The sequence below is a fragment of the Erigeron canadensis genome, chromosome 7, assembly GCF_010389155.1.
Source record: "Erigeron canadensis isolate Cc75 chromosome 7, C_canadensis_v1, whole genome shotgun sequence".
NCBI classification, from domain to species: Eukaryota; Viridiplantae; Streptophyta; class Magnoliopsida; order Asterales; family Asteraceae; genus Erigeron; species Erigeron canadensis.
The window spans coordinates 9,830,775-9,851,300 of record NC_057767.1 but is presented as its reverse complement, the minus strand read 5'-3'; the positions used below and the strand labels follow the sequence as shown (position 1 = coordinate 9,851,300).

Below are 20,526 nucleotides of genomic sequence, written 5' to 3'. Positions count from 1 at the left end.
TATTTTTAACAAGTTAATATGTGTAATTTGAATAAAGTTTTTTACCCTTTTAAAGTTTTAATTTCTATCATCTAGAATATTTGTTTTCATCTAAGTTGGGTGAAAAACTCCTTACACACCTTTTATTAAATCATAAAAGTCATGGGGGGCCAATCATTTATTGAAATTATTAACATATTGGTATGTGAGAGGTTTTTCACTCAATTTGGTGCATAACAGCCCCATACTCACTTTTCTCATATATAAATTACGTAGTATAGAAATAGGAATTTTATTATATTCATATATATTATTATCATATATTTATGACTAAAGATAACTCAATTAAAGTCGTCGTGTTCTTATTAGTTATCAACTTACAGGTTTTTCAGCTAAATATATAGATTTTCAATCTAAATTTTCATTAACCAATTTCATTCAAACCGTATCAAGATAGTTTTAGTTACAAAAAGACTATATTAACTTTATGCGCTTCTAAATAGTTTTTATTAATTATTATATATTAATTTGCATATGTTCATTAATTGGTGAATTTGACACTCAATATTTAATGATTTCTAATAATGGTTATTTAAAATCTGTATACATCTAAGTTTCAACTTATTTGATTATGCAATATATATATATATATATATATTGGCATGTTTGTTAGACTTTACATATAGAAATTTAATTTAAAGTTGATAGAATAAGTATTTTTATAAACTATTCTACTTACATTGTCTTATTGTAAAATTTGAGTAAATAATACAGTAATGTTTGTTAAATCATATGTTATGTTTTATTTTATATATATATATATATGGTCCTTCATATGATTTGATTTATTATTTGATAAAATAACAATCATAAGTAATTACTCATTAGGTAATATGTTGAGTCCTAATGTTATTTGTAAATTTGGTGATGACAAATCTGATATATAAACACTTAGTAATCTTTTGGTTCTTGTAATCTGATCTGGGTCAGACTAAGCTGACACAGCTTGCGATATGTAACTAACCCAGATCATGCTTCATACTTTGTAATTGTTTATCTTATGAAAGCAAGTGTTGTTCAAGCTGCATCAAATTGTCATAGCATTTAGTCCAAGTCAAAGAGGAGGATTGAAGATAGAAGACCAAGATGATAGTGGAAGTCAGCTTGGGATTAGTAGTCTGTTTGGAAACACTTAGACAGATTTGCTCCTGACAAACGAGCAATTTGTGTCTAACAATCAAGTGAAGAATGACAACCTAGATTTGTTGATAAGGATAAATGACGTGACTAGGAAGGTTCCTAGAATTTAGGTTGGTGACAGATATACATATGCGTGTCCATATTCTTATTAGAAGATCACAATGATGTGCTGTAGGTTTTGGGGACCACAAGTACGATGAAGGTACGATTAAATATTCCTTTGACCGTCCAACAGAAGAAGAATACGTGGCTTAATTGGATACCAAGCGAATAATGGTTTTCACTTATAAAAGCCACATTCCTTGTATGCATATGTGTGGCATTTTCCTTAGAATGGCTTTTCTTGAGCAAGAACTTCTTGATTGTTGTTTGTCATTTCAGGGGTTGTTTAGATATTGTAGGTTATCTTGTTTTCACAACAACCCTGTAATTCTTTGTATAGATTATATCTTAATAAAGGATTACATTTGAAAACCACAATCTACGTTCAAGAATGATTGTTTTCTGCTTTACTGTTTTATTGATTCCAGTTACTTAAAATTTATATTTTGCAATCTGGGTCTTTAAAGCTTTATTTCAAAAGATAGTTAAGAATTAAGTAAAAGTTGTATTCACCCCCTCTATAACTATTTGTGTTCACTATACTTTAGTATATTGATACACTTCTAAGACACAATATAATATTTATGATATCGTCATATATTGGACGGGTATAATACATTTTATTATACATAACTATACACTTTTTACTATAACATTATTTTTATTACATGTCATTCACGATAAAATACGTAAAAATTAAAACAGACTGGTGCAACGCACAGGTTTCACCTAGTAGTTTAATAAATCTATACGCCATTAGCATATTTCATTTTATTTAACATCATTGCATAGCAAAAGAAATACAACCCTTAGAGGGAGTTTGGTTCTACAAAAATCCTTTTTTTATTTTTGTTTTTATAAAAAATATGAAAACATCTATTTCTAAAAAATTTTAAATTTTTTTTAATGGAAAACATAAAACATTGTTACCCAATTTTTAATAGAAAACTTGAAAACATCTTTTTATTGTTTTTCATTTTTCATTTCATTTCTCCCTCTCCGTTCACATCTTTCATATATTTCTAGTTTTCTAATTAAAACGTGTTTTCAAAATTTTTATTTGTTTTTAAAAAAAAACAAAAACTCTTCACTTTCTAGAAAATTAAAAATGAAAAACTAAAAAATATTTTCCACAATCAAACGAACCCTTATCTATTTGAGTTTTTCCAAAAAGAAAAAAACCTCTTAAATAACTTTGCATCAAATTTAGTTCCAAAAAAAAAAAAAATTGACTGAATAAATAGATACCCAGACACTCTTTCATACATGCCATACTACAAATCATAAATAGAAACCAAATACAAAATACTAAACTCACATTGTAGTCCAAAAGTAAAAAAATCATTTGGCCATAAATCTTATTTGCATGAGTAGCAGCAAAATTATATATTATATATATGGTCAAACATCTACAAGAATTTACTATACTCTTGCATGGATCTTTATAGGCTTTTTTGGGATTCTGAAGGCTGCAAAAACAGACTGACTAAGTTCAACCTTATGATTTTGATTTTCGACATTAGATTGCATAGAAGATTGCTTTAGTATCTCAAACAGTGAAGCAGTGCTACTGTTTTCAGCAACAAGCTGTGTAGTTTGTGTACTTGATCTGGCTTGTAATTGTGAGCTGCTGTACTTGGTTGTGACCTTCTTTGTTTGAACTTCTCTTGTTGCCTGCATGTTAAAAAGAAGGCGTAAGTGCGTTACAGATACATTACCATGCTGATATGTGCTTGTACAAACTAAAAAAACATGGATAGCACTTATCTACTAAGATAAAATGAGCGAGTGAAATAGATCAAATTAAACATTCAAGTATGGTTTATCCGTTAGATGTTAAATGGGTGTAAGAAAAAAAGTTTAGCTTCAAGGTTAACAACTCAAATGGGTTAAAAGTCGTTTGACCAAACTGGTTTAAATAATCATATCTAACTTATAAAATATAAAACAGATGAACAAAAGTTTAACAGATCAATGCAAACCCAACTGGACCCATACGGTATGACCACCTGTTTCAAACTAGGCCAGATTTCCTCGTGCCTATTTTGCCACCTCTAGTAGGATTTATCAAGTAATCCACTTTGAAACATAATTCGTCCCTAATCTAATAAACACCAGCATTCATAGAGCCATTTTCTTATTATCTCAGTGTACACATTTGTAAGGTCCAGTCTAGCACATTTGCCTCTTTCACTGCGTATCAGCAAAACATATATGTCTAGGTAGTTTAAGTATCATTTTCTAGGGCCGAAATGTGTGTTTACGTAAGACTGAGAATTAAGGTAAATTCAGAAATCAGTCTACATATGAGTGCAAACTATGATCGAATAATGATTTTGTTAGTGAAATTTGAGATTATAAGTTTAACTTCAACATATACCTACAAATCGTTCAATATGGGTTATGATAATGGCTTATCTCTTATCTCTAGTGGGTTATACATGTCAAAACTCATCCCAGATTCATTCAAATAGATAAAGCCTCCTAAACTATGTAATATGAAAATAAGTTAGTTTATCTAGTAATCATATTATAACACATTAATTATGTAAACAAAGTTTATAATATGACTTGATAAAATATTTGTTGGTTGCCCCACTGACACAATTTGACCAGCACTTAAAATTCATCCTTCTTAAAACACTTACAGTAGCATCTGATGTGTCCTCTGAAGCTGAGATTGAACTTCGGCTATTACTGTCATCTCGTCCAAATATAAAAGCCCGAACTACACTAGATCCTCCTTGCTTGGAGGAAGTTGGAACAGAATGTGTTGATGCTCGACTTAGAAAAGATGACTGCAATATTGAAATCATAAAAAAATCACATTCTTGACTTTTGATAACCATATGAAAATCGTTAATCTGACATTTTGAAAAACTCTCATTAGGTTACCTTAGAAGAGCTAATTCTATTCCCTCCTGTAAGCATTGTATCAAAGAATGCTGCAGAAAGAAAAAGAATTAGGTAAAACATGGAGACAAGAGTATAAAAGTAGATTTATAAATTTAGTTTCACAACTTACATGTTATCTTTGCCTTCTTCCTGACCTCAGGCACAGTGCTTGGCTTTTTAATAAGACCAAAAACTTCTCTTGAATCCTCATCGTCAACTGGTGACACTACTTTACTCTTTTCTTCCTAGCAGGTTAAATTTTAATTTTAACTTCAGATATTGATAGAGGCTATATGACATTCAAATCAAGAATCATAATTGGCACAGAAAAATAAACATAATTTAGAGCTAGAGTTGGCAAAATGGGAAGGGCAGGAAAGTCAAATGGTTTAATTATTAGCCAGACCCCAAACACTTTATCTTTTATATAAAAACTAGAAATAATCAATGTGCAGGCGGTGCAAGTAAAAATTCACACAGCATATTTGTAATCTATTAATAACACACTACTTTAAAGGTTTTATACATCTTAATTAAACATGCCAGTTGCAATTACAACCCTTCATCATTTGATTTATTCTGAAAAAATATCATTTTAGCTTTAACCAGTTAACCCAGTTGAGTCATTCTTTTTTGGTAGGACCTTTTAGCTTAACCCGTTTAACTTGTTAAAGTAACATGTATGTGGCTCAAATCAACTCGGTCAGACATAGATATCCAGAAATAATATATACGAGATCACTCACGGCTTTGCTACGGATATGCTCTCTAACAGTGATCGTCTCTGTTTCTTCATCATCAGATGATACGTAAGCATCATCTTTATCATTAAACATCTGAGCAATCATTTCTTTTGCCTTCTTAGAATCAAATCTAGCAACACGTGGTCGTTCTACAATTTCTTCAACATCATCACTCATTTCGACATCCTCTTCAGCTTCTTCGTCTTCCTCATCAAGTAAACCTGCATCTTTAAGTTTAGAAGTAACATTTAATCTTCTCAAAAGATCATCAGTTCCAGCAGCATCTTTTTCTTGAAGCCATTTTTGATGAAGTTCATTGCGGGTTTCTAAGTCAACTGGACGTTCTTTATAGCCGGTTGCTATCATGTTATTGAGTTCCTCAATGTCATTATCATCTCCATCTTCATCGTCATCTCCAAATTGCATTCGTTCATTGTCACTATCATCTTCTTCCTCGGCTTCTTCATCAACAAATGCCTTTACAGGATCTCCTGTAGGAGAAGAATGTTCTTGAACATCAGGATCAACATTCTCTTTGTCATTGTCTTCTTCCTCTGAGCTGCAAAGTTGGCAAAAAGAAAAGCACATGTTAGGATGATAAGTCAAAAGCTTGACTATTTTGCCTCAAGCTAATGCCCAAGATGTTATCGATGTCAGTTAGAGAAGGCAGATTCAACACATTCACCTATGAAGGAACAAATGGGTAGATTCGTGTTTTTTTTATTAATGGATAATATGAATTGCATTGAAAGTTGCCTAAGGTGAAATTATATTGAAGTATTTAACACACTAAAAAACTGAATATTTACAGCTATTAAACTTTGACCAGAAAGCGCTCCAGGTAAACCCAACCCAACCCATTCCACCCTGAACCAAATCTGCAGAGATAAAGTTTAATCTAGACTTACATATCATCAGGAACAGAATCAAACTTCAATTTCATAGTTAGCAAAGAAGGTCCCATCTCCTCTTCCTGAGAGCTGATTGTCTGGTCACAGGGATCCTCATCTTCAGACTCTTTTCTGTCACTGGTTTGGGTGTCGCCAAAAAGCTCCTGCCATTACCAAGGAGATTAAGTATAGATACAAAAGAAAAGCTGAATACAAGCTCTCCAAAAAGATTCTGTAAATAGAAGGTAAAAACAACCTGAGTATCATCAACTGGAGGTCGAAAAACAGGTGTAGAGTCCTCATCCAAAGCCTGTAGCAGCACAAAACAAGATAACTTTTTAAAATATAACAGTATACAATAACAGATCTAGAAAAACTTAGAAAGTATAAACTGATCCTCTGTAATAGATGGTTTTATAATCCATAACTGCATACCAATTGTGAAGAGCCATTTTCATTACTCTTCTTTTCTCCAAGAACATCAGTTTCATTTGATTCGGAATCTCCATTTAAAACACTTGAAACTTTCTCCTTTTCCACTGACTCTGATAATTCACCAACTACTGTTTCCACAAGTTTAGGATGATCTATCATATCCTCTTTCAAACAATCATCATCTTCCTTTACCAAATCATAGGACTGGGAAAACCTGCAAATTAAAGATGGAGAATAAGTTAACCTGGAAGCATAAAGCAGAGATTACACATTATAACAAACCAAGATTAATACTCACTTCTTTGACACCTCAAGCTTCCTTTTTCTTATCCTTTCCAATATAGATGAGATTGGCTTTTGCACAAGTGGTACTGCTTTAAATGAAACACCTCTCGTTTCTAACAAGAAGAAACATGAAATCAATCAGAATTGCCAACACCTAACACACAATGCATACTACCATTAAGTACCAAAACCAAGCAATATTAACGAATCCCGAAACAGTCACCTCTTAAAAGCCTCTGAGATTCAGCATGAAGTTGCTCAAGATGAGCTTTTCTTTCCTGTAAATCCAGAACGAAAAATTTAACCAACAGATGACAGAACAAAAAACAACTCAATTCCAACAATCCAATTGTGAATTGGTTTGAACTTATCTCTAAATTTTAATAATAGATGCTAAACAATATGTGCAGTTTTCTAGAATGCTCATATGCTATTCCATTTATCCCATTAAGGCCATCCAACTATTTTCGTTCAAGTCATTAAAAATATCATTTTAGTCCCTTTTGTAGCATTGATAACTAGTATTAAAACTAATCATTTCTATGTACTCCATCTTTACATGTAAAAGCTAACATTTCTGTGCATAATTCTACTAATTAACTATAAATACTAATCATTTCTGAAACCGTCATCATGATTCTAAAGGGGCGCAGAAGTAGCTTTATATATTCAAACTAAACAAGGAAAAATATTAGTTTGACATTCTGGAATGAACAAACAAAAGTTCTATGAACATTACCCTGAATAAAATCAACATATACAACAACAAAAGCATCAAAAAAGTAATTCAAAAAGATATACCTTTGCTTCCCTTCTTTTATTAGGAACCGGGTTTTTCACTTTAGATTCCTCTCTTGACCGCTGACTTCTCTTCTTCTTCGTCACTTTCATCTCCTCGTCATCTTTCCTAATTTCCAAATTTATATCATCTCCTTCAATTTCCATCCTTTCATCCGATTCATTCTCCCCAATCTCATCATCAAACTCCAACGCTCTTTTCGTTTCCTTTCTCACCGACACATTCGATTCTAAATCTTCGTTCATGTCGTTTTGTTCACTATCCAACTCTAAATCATCAAAACAAGTCCTCAATTCCTTTTCCTTCCTATTACTATCATCATCATCATCATTAACATCATAATTATTATCATTATCAAAACTATCATCAAAATCTAATGATTTTTTACTTTCTTTCCGATCTACGCTCGCAGTTTTATAATCGTCGAATAAACCGTCACTAGACCGAGGTTCCGAAAACGCCTCATTCGAATCATTATCATTATTATCATCAAATGAATCACTATTTTTAGATTCTAGGGCTTCTAATTTAGCAAAATCAATTTTAGGTAAACCAATGAGTTCACTTACTGATTTAACTGATTGATCCAAGTCAACCGTTGACTTTTTCAGACGTTTGAGTCTCCGGTGGGGCTTCGGTGACGGCGAGTTGTTCGGGAACGAAAACGACTCGTAATCGTCATCGCTTTCCATTGTGACAAAGAATTCGGATAATTAGGGTTTGATTTGGTGAAACAAAAAAAAATGAAAAATGGATCTGAAATGAGTGAAAGTGAATTTGCAGGTGAGAGAATGTATATAAGATTATTGAAAAACAAAAAAGGGGTAATGAAATGGAATGGTTATGGAGGGAGATGTGAAAATGGGCGGCAAATGTTTCGAAATTTGTTTTTTAAGGCGCTAAAATTTTAATTTAATAAGTTGTGTGAATCCGATGTAACTCCTTTATTTTAAGGGGTGATTGTCATAGTTCATATACATCTCATTTTAAACATAGAGAAAATGTCACAAATAGTCCCTTTGGTTTGTTATATTCGCATTTTGCCCCTTATGTTTTTTTTTCATTGCAAATGTCCCTTACTTTTCCATTATCGTTGCTAGAAACCCCTGATACTAACTTCTGTTAACTTTGACCGATTAAAGAGGGTATAATTGTCCATTCAAATATCACCACCATTATATTTCCTTTTGAAAAGCACCATCACTATATTTACACTATTTTTTTACCTCTCTCTCATAAATATCCAAATTAAACTTGATACTGTATTTCTTTCCTTTTATATAAAAGATAAAGGGAATCCATATCTATATCATCTTCATCTATAAACCAACCAAATCCATCTTATCTCTCTATATATCCATCAATCTCTCTCTCTCTCTATATATATATATATATATTCAATGACACATATATATCTATATATTTATCTACAACAATGAAATTTAAAGAATGGAAAACTGGGAATGGCGATGATGTGTTACTGTGGATAGGAGTGTTCAAAACCGGGTTTTTCTTATTACTTCATCGGCTTCATCGTCTTGATTACTTCATCGGCAACCATGGATGATGATGACGAGTTGTTGTTGTTGTTGGATTTCAACTTCATTTCCATTAAATATGAACAAAACCCAGTTAATGAAATCAAAAGATAATAAAACCCCTTTTTGCATAAAGTGAGCCCATCGATGGTAAGTGTTACTGTCTCTTTTAATGTACTTGACATATTTTCCAGATTATGGTGGCTTTCTAGGAATATATATTTATATATATATACATATACGAGTATGTATATATAATAATATACTTGGTAAGGTTTTTTACTTAAGAATTTGAGGTGTGTTCGACGGCAATAAGAGAGATAGGGAGGCGGTGTATGTTTTGTGTGTGTTAATAGGAGGGGAAAGGGTAGTGTTTGATACAACCAATGTCACCGGCGGTCGAAAACACACCACCATCTCCACCATCTTCATCAAAGATGATATTTAATATCCTTAAAATTTCAAACCAACATCTTATCAATAATACAGGTGTAGGCGGAATTAGTGACTGCGGAATTAGTGACTGGTGTATCAGGTGGTTAGGCATGGCGGTGGCCTGTTGTGGCAGGTGGATTAATACAGAGATCTCTTTTTTCTATATATATATATATATATCATAGATGCAGATGCATATTTATCTTTGTTCCACGACTTGACTCTGAACACTGGTAACTCATTCTCATGGCAGGGAGAGTTTTCATTATCTTCCGTATCGATTGAATTAAAGGAAAAGGGATTTGGGTGGTTTATGGGTTTGGGTCTGACTGAAATTAGGCAAGTTAAATAAATATATGTATGTATATATATAGGTATAAATAAATATAAATATGTATATGTATATATAGGGTGCAAAATAGACGATCATACCCTCACGTTTTTTGCACGTGAAGGGTTTTAACGGTGAAATTTGACGGATGTTAGTGTCAGGGGTCTCTGGCAATGAAAATGTAAACGTAAGGGACCATTTGCAACGAAAAAAAACATAAGGGGCAAAATGTGAATATGACAAACCAGAGGAACCATTTGTGACATTTTCTCTTAAACATACGAGAGCAAGTACCCGCGCGTTGCAGCGGTGAGATGGTGGGGTGATACCTGGGTCATAGAGTATGATAGGTTATAGGAGTTGATATGTCATAGAGTATGATAGTCAAATGCCTTAGCCGTACGGGCTCCGCCCTCGGATTTAAAAATTTGTCGAAAGTATATCGAATAACATCTCTAATGAAAGAGCATGAAATTTTAAGAACACCCATACAATTTTTATAATTAATCGATGTACAGTTTTTGAGATAAAAGATTTTGAATGAATTAGAGGAATAAATGATTTATGGAGGAGAGAGAAAAAAGATGATTGGTTGAGATTTGAGGTTAGAGAAAGGGTGTTATAGTTATTTTAGATAAATATAGAATAGATAGGAGGGGCATTTTGGGGAAGTACTTAAAATCAATATTGAAAATTTCAAGTTCAATGTTAAAAATTTAGGGAAAATCTGCTTTATAATATAGTATAGATATAGAATAGATAGGAGGGGCATTTTGGGGAAGTACTTAAAATCAATATTGAAAATTTCAAGTTCAATGTTAAAAATTTAGGGAAAATCTGCTTTATAATATAGTATAGATATAGAATAGATAGGAGGGGCATTTTAGGGAAGTACTTAAAATCAATATTGAAAATTTCAAGTTCAATGTTAAAAATTTAGGGAAAATCTGTTTTATAATATAGTATAGATATAGAATAGATAGGAGGGGCATTTTGGGGAAGTACTTAAAATCAATATTGAAAATTTCAAGTTCAATGTTGAAAATCTAGAGAAAATCTGCTTTATAATATAGTATAGATATAGATATAGATAATTACATATATGTCTTAGGTGTAAGTTTTTAATGCATAAATATAATGCTTTTAAAGTATACTTTGAATATATATATATAATTTTGCCTTTAAAATGAGACATATATGAAATTTTTTTTTTTTTTTTTACTTATGAGTAATTATTTATAAATTTTTTATAAATATTTTGTTATATTTTAGAAGCTTATACGTTGTTATTTAGTATTATGCTGAGACTGAAAAAAATGGAAATTATGTAAAACCCAGGACCGGGCCATATGTGCGGGTCAAGCCAGTATTCGGACAAGTTTTGCTCATCGGGCATTTAGCACATCACAAAAGAAAAAAAAAGTAGCAACAGCCACTTTTTGCTGTAATTGATACCTATATGGCTATACAGCTTCTTGGTGACACGACTTTTTTTCAAGCTTTGCACACTTTTACTTATTTTCACAATTGCAAAACGATGTCTTATTCACACTTTAATTAAAAGTACCATCATAAATAACAATCTGATGTATTTTCATGTATTTTTTTGACAGGTGAAAAAGGCAAGTTAAATCATGTTAAAAGGGCTTGTTAGCTCTTAATCATACTTGATTTACAAGAGCAGTCTTCACCGAACTTGATTCAGATTATTACAACATCTCGGCGAAACAAATTTCAAGGATTTGGGAGAACATAAATCAAGTCTATGGCTCAATATGAAACCAATAGTTTACACATGATGCTTATGAGCATTTGTAAAGTATGTAACAGTTACATCAAAAGGTAAAATGATACTGATTGATGGTAATAATATGTTTGGCCTGACTTTAGAGTAGCCGCGCAGTTTCATATTTCAAAATCCCACGAGCTTTCAGCTGTTATTCGCGGGACTTTTACTCCATCTTCCAAGTTGAACAGTGCAGAAACCTGGCAAAAATAGTAAAATATGTGTGGTTAGATATTTGCTTCAGAGTGCAAGTATACCTAAAATACAGATTATTTAGTAGCAGAACCTGTTTATAATTAGAAACACTTGTCATTGAGAATTTCAGTCGCATGAGAATAGCGACATTCTAACGTTTATACTGAACTAGTAGTAAATATGTAAAAAATAAGTAAAAAAATGTAATGTTTCAAAAGAAAATGTCATAAACTAGTACTCAGTAATAGATTGTTCTATGGGTTGCACTGTTGTTTCCGCCTACCTTAACTCAGTCTGTAACTCTTTTCCTAAAATATACTCTATGGTAAAGATAACTTTAGCTAACCTACAAATCAACCATAATCGTGTTATATGTCCATGCAGTCAGTAATAGAGATGCTCCAACAGGTTTTAACCGTCAACATTAATCAGCGAAACAATATCCTTCTAAATCAAATACACACAAGATTAATAATCCACGGATAGTTTCTAATATTAACTACAAGACTATTGTGCCCCTAATACATAAACTTCCATTAATATACATGAGTCAGAACTACAGTGCACATAATACGTAAACAATTTTATTCTTAGGTGCTTACAACTTATCAGAGAAGATATTTATTCCAGAAATGACAGCCTATTATATCTAAGAACACGAAACACTATAATGAAAAAACCACCAAAGTCATAATTAGGCCTCTAGAGAAGAAGACAATAAACCTATTTGTCTCAATCAAACAGCTTGTATAAGCAACCTCAATTGACCAATTTATTGGTACTTTAAAGGATCACCACCACCTAGCCAAACTATGTCAATAGCTGCTTTAGCACTTTCATTGATGCTTTTAGGGCCGTCAAAGGCAGAAGTCTGATACTCTGATTACCCTTTGCATTTTTGTCCATCTAAAGAATATAGAATATATATATATATACTATACTATATATTGTATAGAAAATAATAAAATTTTTTTGGATATACTGAACTGTTTTTGAGGTATACTAAGCTACCGGGTTTAACACTCAATTGGAGTGTCCTGGCGGAGGACAGGGAAAAGGAGTAAAAGGCATATGGGAAATAAGTTATGTAGACTTTTCACTTAGACTTTGGTTCTCAGTGACCTCCGTAGTGGTTTTTGGCCTTGAGAAGAGTTGGCCTAAACCGAGGGGGGAGGTTACTTTAGCTCTGACCCCAAAATGTTTTGTCTGCCGGAGGACATGACCAATGAGAGGATACTTTGAGGACTAAGATTAGTTTAGTGGTTTTGAGAGTTATGAGAAAGGGCTAGGATTAGTCTAGTTAGGCGGTCTTAGTTACTTGGTCTCATAGGTTGTTTAGCATCCGTGGGCCAATCGGCCCCATAAATTCTTAGTTAATTCCAATTTATTATGTATGTATGCTTGGATCTTTTCATTACTCATGTTTTGGTTTCTCGTAGGAGGCTATGTTTACTATGTTTACACTTTTAGGTTGTTTATATGTTATATGGTTGCTATCGTATATGTATTGTCGAACCTGTGATATAGTATGTTAGTCGCATGTCGATATTCTTCCCTACTCTTAACGTAGCCAAGGGATACTCAGCAGACAGGTAAATCTTCTTTGGTATTTTTTCGACCGACATGTATGGTAACTAAACTATTAACTCTTTATTTTACTTCTTTTGGCCGGAGGTCCTTATGGAAGCAGCCTCTTTACCTTTGAGTAGAGGTAAGACTGTCTACAGCTCACCTCCCCCATACCCCGCTTAGGGATTGGTTCTTGTTGTTGTTGTTGTATCCCTTCACATATCTGATTACCCATGTTATAAAATTTATACTTTGATATAAAACTTAATTGGTATTCAATTTAAAGTGATCTACTAAGCTAACATGATCGTTTGCTTAAATTACCAGATCTCCCTTAATTAGGATTGCAGTATAGAATCGTTTGTTACTGAATGAACTAGTACTATAACAAGACTAGGCACGATTCTATGTATATGCCAAGAAGGTAAAATATCACAGCTTTTTAGCCATGCTTGGGACCAATAATCAAATGAATACGTGTTAATATAATATGGTTCAAGATCTGAACTCTTTTAGACTAAATTTGAGGAGAACTAGTTGTCTAAAATCATATCAAAATAGCTTTTTACAAATAAATTGTTTTGCGTAAAAGAGATGACCTTATACACCAACATAACTAGGTCTTAGTTTGGTTCCATTTTTAATTCTAACATATATTCATCTGTCATGATGTGTTTTGTAAACTTGTCATGATTTTTGTTGATAAATGTATGGACATCCGGCTCGGTACTTAAATAAGATATTCTAGTTGAAAAACAGATATGAATAATTAATAAATCTGAATTTATTTATAATCCATCAAATAGATGTGCTGATCAGATATGGATGTTAAATTAGCATCTCTGGTCCAAATGGCATTTAGTATTTCACACCACTTGTGCTTAATAAAAGAAGAGCCCTGAATCTAAGTTGCAAGCACTAAATATGCACATGAATTTATGGATGGCCTACCTTCTATTACGCAAGGCAAATAATCAAATAAAGTTAAAGGACTAGGATGTAATACCTTGTAAGACCCCATGACCTTCGATTTAGTAAACCAATCTACTGCCAAATTCTGGTCAGATGTCTTATATGCAGCCCTTAACACATGATCTGCATAAACCTTCCTAGAAACCGCAAAATCCCACGAATCTGAAGCCAAATCATAGGTAGGCTCAAATGTAGTCAGCCCTCCATGGACATAGGTGTACTTCAACTTGCAATTCCCAGAACCAAGCACGTGATTAGCCGATACCTTGTTGGCAGAATCAATCACTAGTGTTCCATCAAGCATAGTCCGCTGATCTCCCCTACTGTGACTGTACACTATGTTTAATGGCTTGTCTGAAAGTTTAATCGTGTTCATGAACATAAACTTGAAGTCCTGTAGTCCCAACAAAAAAGCAGTTTAACAACACTAATCTTACATTACAGGATGTAAACATGTACAATTCCTCATATATGGGCATATGTTCGCCTTCCCCATAATGTATATGATGTATTCGGACTACATATTTTCATAAAACTAGCATCTTAAGTCTGCATATTTTCTATACATTCTACAGAATCAAATTATACTACAAATTACAAAACACAAATACCCAAAGGCAAAAACTAGCACATGCAAATAGACACAAACATACATATTTTTGAGTGAATGTACAGCCCTCCACATATATTGCTTATTTCCAAGTAAAGCAAAATAAGGTTATAAAACTCGTTAGGTGGTACTCAAGCATCCACTGACCTTGTAGCAAGGTGGTACTCAAGCAGTCACTGACCTTGTAGCAAGTGATCAGCGTAGGCGGAGAGTACTCAGGGAGTAATCAAAATGGAATTTTTGTATAAAAATACCAGTGTTAGTTGAAACTTTTTGGTAATAACTTTTTGTGATTCTACCTGAACTATTATATAAAATCTCTACTTTGACCGAGTCTGACCGAGGTTTTGACCACGCCGACTTTTGACTTTTAAGGCCAAGTAGGTTCAACTAGCATCCATGCCTGGCCATTCAGATATAAATCAACGACTTTTACAACACTTTCCAAATTTTTGTGACTGGCATCAAATTTTAATACAGTATACAAGAATACAGTAACATGCATAGTCGTCTTTAAGGATGTACAAAAAAAAAGTACCGCATTGGGCTCAATATTTCACTAGGTCTCCAAAAATCTCAGAGACAACACTAATATACACAAAATTTTGCATTCACAAACATAGCACATACAAGGCCTAGCTAAATTGACAAACTAAAAATGTAACCAACAAATATATAAACACTTTTTTAATAGTAGATACTAGGGGGCGTTTAGTTGGGGAAAACTGTTTTCAATTTTTGTTTTCCAAGAAAACATGGAAAACAGAAAACGCGATCAAATCATAGTTTTCCAAAAAAGTTTTCCAAGATAACAGAAAACACTGTTTTTTCACTTTTGTTTGAGAAATTCTTGTTTTCCACTTTTCATTTTCCATTTCCTAAAGTTTAAAAATCTCACATATATTAACTCTCCTCATACGCCTTCGCCCCCTCCCCGCCCCACCCTACACCCAACATCCCACTTAACCAAGTATATTAGAACTTGTTTTCTAATATGAAAATTAAAAATAACATTTTCTAGTTTTAAATGCATTTTTAAAATTATCATTTATTTTCTAGATTTGAAAAATACTTCCATATTCTAAAAAATTAGAAATGAAAAACTAGAAATACACAACTAAACGCGCCGTTAATACCCACTTCTATGTCCTTTGCCCTAAAATACCATGTACATACTTAGGGTGCGTTTAGTTCAAGAAAACTCCCTTGTTTTCCATTTTCATTTTCCAAGAAAACATGGGAAACAGGAAACGCATTCAAATTGTAATTTTTTAGAAAAGTTTTCCTAGAAAATGAAAATTCCCTTTTCCAACTTTTGCACTAAAATTAGAAAACTGTTTTTTTTTCAGTTTTTGTTTTCACTTTTCTATTTTCTAAACCTTTTATAAACCTAAAATTAGAAAACAAGTGAATTTGAACATGTTTTCTAGTTTTCTAAAATGGAAAAATGAAAACTCCATCTTTTATTTTGAACGCGTTTTCAAAATTTTCAAGGGTTTTTTAGAAATGAAAAACCTTTTCATTTTCTAGAAAACTAGAAATGGAAAACCCAACTAAACGCGCCCTTATTAATTTACTAAGGACTAGTAAAATATAGTACACAAAAATAACCGTCACTAAAAATGATTATCATTTATCATCCGTTATATACAATACTTTGCTCTCTATTTTATGGTTAGCAAAATCCAAATATATTTAATCTTTAAAAAGACATACTATTTTTTGCTCTCTAAATGGGTTTAATAGTCAACTTTATATAGTATTAGACAATTAAAGCATATACAGAAATAGATACATATAATAATTATATGTATGTAAAAGACCTTTTTGGGGACATTATAGTCGATGGAAAAGGAGCCAGGTTTATCAACGGCCAAAGCTAAACCATTTAAGCTGGGACCATTGACCACAGTAGCATCAGTCATGGAAGCACGGAGTTTGACATCGCCGGCGTTGAAGACGACGGAGACGGCAGATGCGGCGGAGGATTTTTCAACGTCGTATTTTGCTTTGAAAGATGCCTTCATCATTTTTTATTTATTTTTATTTTTTTATATTTTTGGTGTGAAGGAAGAAAGGCAACAAGGATGGAGTGAGTATGTGTTGAAATGAGGTAGGCCGTGGGGATATCGTTTTCTCCGAACAAGATTTTGTGTTGTGTGTTTGGTGAGAAACGTTTTTTTTATTATTTTATTATTTTTCATTTTTTCATTATCTAACTTTTTATTTATTTTTTTTAAGACAAATTTTATTCTAATTCTATAAATGAGAATTTGACTAAGGGTAGAAAAACTTTATAAAAAAATGAGACAACAACATGTTTATAAGAGGTATCACTCCTCAATTGATTTTCGCCAATTCATTTTCAAAAAAGTTAAGATCTTCCAAAAATTAAAGGGCATAAGGTTGCTCACTAAGCTCACGTCGACAAGGTCTTCGACCGCTCGTCGACGAGGACAACATAGGGAGCAACTTCGTCGATAGCTTCTTCCTTCGTTTCCTTTTGATTGGTGGATGCTCATTGACGAGGAGAGGGGCGTGTTTGTGGGACCAATTCCAACGTTAACGGCTACTTTTCTTTTTTTTTAAATCAAACGGCTAGATTTATAAAAAAAAACTCCTTTATAAAAACCAACTTCTATTCAACCATTCTCATCTCATTCACTTCTTTTCACTCATATATTTTTATACATAACAACACACACTCTATACATTTTCACTAAATATGTCGAGTTCCGACGAAGATTCAGTTTCATACATGAATAAGTATACAATAGATGCCGAAATGTTAAACACTTTCGTTACTTTAATCGAAGATGAAGAAGCAGAAGCAGAGAGCTCCAGAATGGCAATCAGACCAAAAATACCAAGGAGAACAATAACCAGAAACCATGTGGAAGTCTCCACACGTTTATACAATCATTACTTTGCCCCGCAACCCATTTACCCTGCCGATTATTTTAGAAGGCGTTTTCGAATGCCGAAAGAAATGTTTCTTCGTATAGTGAACGATATATATCACTTTGATGTCGTACAACCATTACCAAAACACTTTGCATTCTTCCACAACGCTACAACTGACGCTGTGGGTCGCCTGACGTTAACTATTTTTCAAAAATGTACTTTTGCTATACGCCAGCTGGCTTATGCTTCTACTGCCGACCAGTTAGACGAATACCTCGAAATGGGTTCTCAAAAGTCTGCCGATTCGTTGAACTACTTCTGCAAATGTGTTGTTTAGTTATATCATTCGGAGTTTTTCAGAAAACCGACAAAAGAAGATGTTAACCGCGTGACCGCTAAACACGAATTTAGATACTTCAAATCATGAATTTAGATTATTCAAAAAGGGAATGCAATTTAGATTATTCAAATCGTGGATTTAGACACAAGAAGAATTTCTCCGAGCCCAATGGATATTTTAGATACTTCAAATCATGAATTTAGATTTTCAAAAAGGGTAAAATGTTTTGTAAGATAATATGAATAAGTGAGTTATTTAAACAATTGAACGTTAAAAATGATTATTCAAATTTTGTATACATATTTAGTTGTTTTTTACCTTTTAACATTAAGAAGTGATATGTAGATTAAGATATATGTACTCATTTTTCATTTTTCAATATCTGTAAGACTCTTTCATAACTCATTGATGTGTGAGATCGAGTAATAAAATTTATAAAACACGAACTATTTGAAAACTGACTACAACACACTCACAAATAGTGAACCCGTTCGTATGCAGTATAGTAAACTAGTAAATCCAAAGTCGATCGCAAGGACTTTGTAAGCAATTGTTATAATAAAGTAATTCAGAAGAAAGGGAGTTTTATGGCTGAATTGCCACGTTGCAAATAGTTAGTAATCCCGAAGGATTAATTGAAAAGAGAGTTTATGATTGAAAACAATAATTTAACATGCATCCATCTTGATTTTGCTTGAAAACATGTTAAGATTGCACATAAATGAAGTTCAAATCCAAATTGAGTTAATTAAATAACTGATACTCAAACCAAGCACCAATCCCATACCTGTTAAGTTGATGACATAATTTAATTATGTTGTTTAAACCAGTTTCGTTACAAATAACGGTACCCTAAGACATCTTTTATAACTTACCTAATCAAACAATTGTTTTGGTTATTGAAATAACATTTATACCTATCGATTGTACTCAACCGTTAACACATTCCCCTCTAATACCATTGAATGATTATCTACCGTACCCGTTATAGATCCAACTATTTGTACCCAAACAATTAAAACAAAATATATGCAATCAATAATTACCATTTAAGTCACAAATATATCATCAATCAATCCAAGATAAATTAAAAGAGATAAATACGTTAAGATCTTGATATAACGTTAAATGAAATCAACTTTGAGTTATAAAAATTGTGCAATCATTACATATTGTCTCACTTTATCAAGATAGACGATAAAGTGATTAGCTAGTCATATTAAATATTAAAGAACAAATTAAAATAAAAGAATTCATCGTTACCGAATACAAAGAATTGAAAACGAATAACGAAAATAATCTAATCGTGTTTGAATTCTTAAGAGATGGTTCAATAGATGAAACATCCTCAAAAAGTGCTTTAAAAACGGCTGGAGAAGAGAAGGTAGGGTTTTAGAATGATTAAGCAAGCTACATATAGTTTCCTAAAAATTGTGCAGTATTCGACCCTTATTGCGGTGCAACTATGATAGTTGCGGCGCAATGAGTCTTTGACTGGCTTTTGACTTTGACTTTCGTTGACTCAAGTTGGATGAGAACTTGTGGTGTTGCGGGGCAACTATCTTTTATGTTTTTGTGTTGCGGTGCAATAGGTTGTTGCGGCACAATGAGTTGTTTTCCATCTTTGACTTTTGTTGACCAACTGCTATCTTCATCCAAATGCTCTGGAAATCATCCGTTAGCACTTATTTCACCTCTATAATGTCGTTTCTTTCAGAAATACGATCAAATACCTATCAGTCTACCTGAAACACTAACAAATATCATAAATGCACAAAATGTATACTAAAACGATTCATAAAACATGCTAAATCAACTATAATCATTGTGGGAAATAGGTATAAAATACGACATATCACTCACTTTCTTATATGTACTCACTTAGAGAAATATATTATGTATATCTAAACATTGTGTGCAAATGATGAAATTTCGAATTGGGTATTGAAGAATTCTTTTTTGCATATGAGTATGTGGTTGTAAAGTGAAAAGTCAAGGTGGCACTGTCATACAATTTGGGTGAAATCCCTTTCACATACTAATTTTTTAACTCATAAATGTATAATGAATATATAATGGCCCCATGTTTTTTATGAATTAAAAAACTAACATGTGAGAGATTACACCCTAACATCACCACCTTCCATTCTCCCGGTTATAAATGTCGAATTAGATACACTTTTATGGTGTTCAAACTGCTAAGGAAAGTGATTTATTCACTAAAAAGCTACGACTATTTAACTTTAATGAAATATAACAAACTACACCATCATTTTTTCTAACGGCTAAACTACAACATCATACATAGTTGGTAAAAAAAAAAGAAAAGCAATTACCATAAATAATTCCAACATCACATAACAACAAAAACAAAAATTCCTCATCATTCAAAACCCTAGTTGCCGCCAAACCTATTCGCGCCAGATCTAAAATATATCCCTCCTCTATATCTATATCTATATCTATATATCTATTTCTATATTGCCCTGCCCTGCCCTCAGTCACCAGATTCCTTCAC

General features: G+C 32.6%; 2 protein-coding genes across 2 annotated transcripts; both read right to left on the bottom strand.

The window, feature by feature from the left end:
* Window positions 1-2,614: 2,614 nt before the first annotated feature.
* LOC122608359 (probable serine/threonine-protein kinase kinX) lies at window positions 2,615-8,128 on the bottom strand. The gene is made up of 11 exons (XM_043781454.1): window positions 7,331-8,128; window positions 6,753-6,807; window positions 6,543-6,642; window positions 6,245-6,458; window positions 6,066-6,119; window positions 5,828-5,973; window positions 4,923-5,478; window positions 4,307-4,421; window positions 4,177-4,226; window positions 3,930-4,079; window positions 2,615-2,955 (listed from the first exon to the last, which is right to left on the bottom strand). Exons 1-11 carry the CDS (start codon window positions 8,018-8,020, stop codon window positions 2,704-2,706), a joined length of 2,382 nt encoding a protein of 793 aa, XP_043637389.1. The 5' UTR covers window positions 8,021-8,128; the 3' UTR covers window positions 2,615-2,703.
* Window positions 8,129-11,364: 3,236 nt separating this feature from the next.
* Window positions 11,365-16,901, bottom strand: LOC122607185 (outer envelope pore protein 24B, chloroplastic). The gene is made up of 3 exons (XM_043780111.1): window positions 16,588-16,901; window positions 14,189-14,548; window positions 11,365-11,618 (listed from the first exon to the last, which is right to left on the bottom strand). The coding sequence occupies exons 1-3, from the start codon at window positions 16,792-16,794 to the stop codon at window positions 11,538-11,540; spliced, it is 648 nt and encodes a 215-aa protein (XP_043636046.1). The 5' UTR covers window positions 16,795-16,901; the 3' UTR covers window positions 11,365-11,537.
* Between the last annotated feature and the right edge of the window lie 3,625 nt (window positions 16,902-20,526).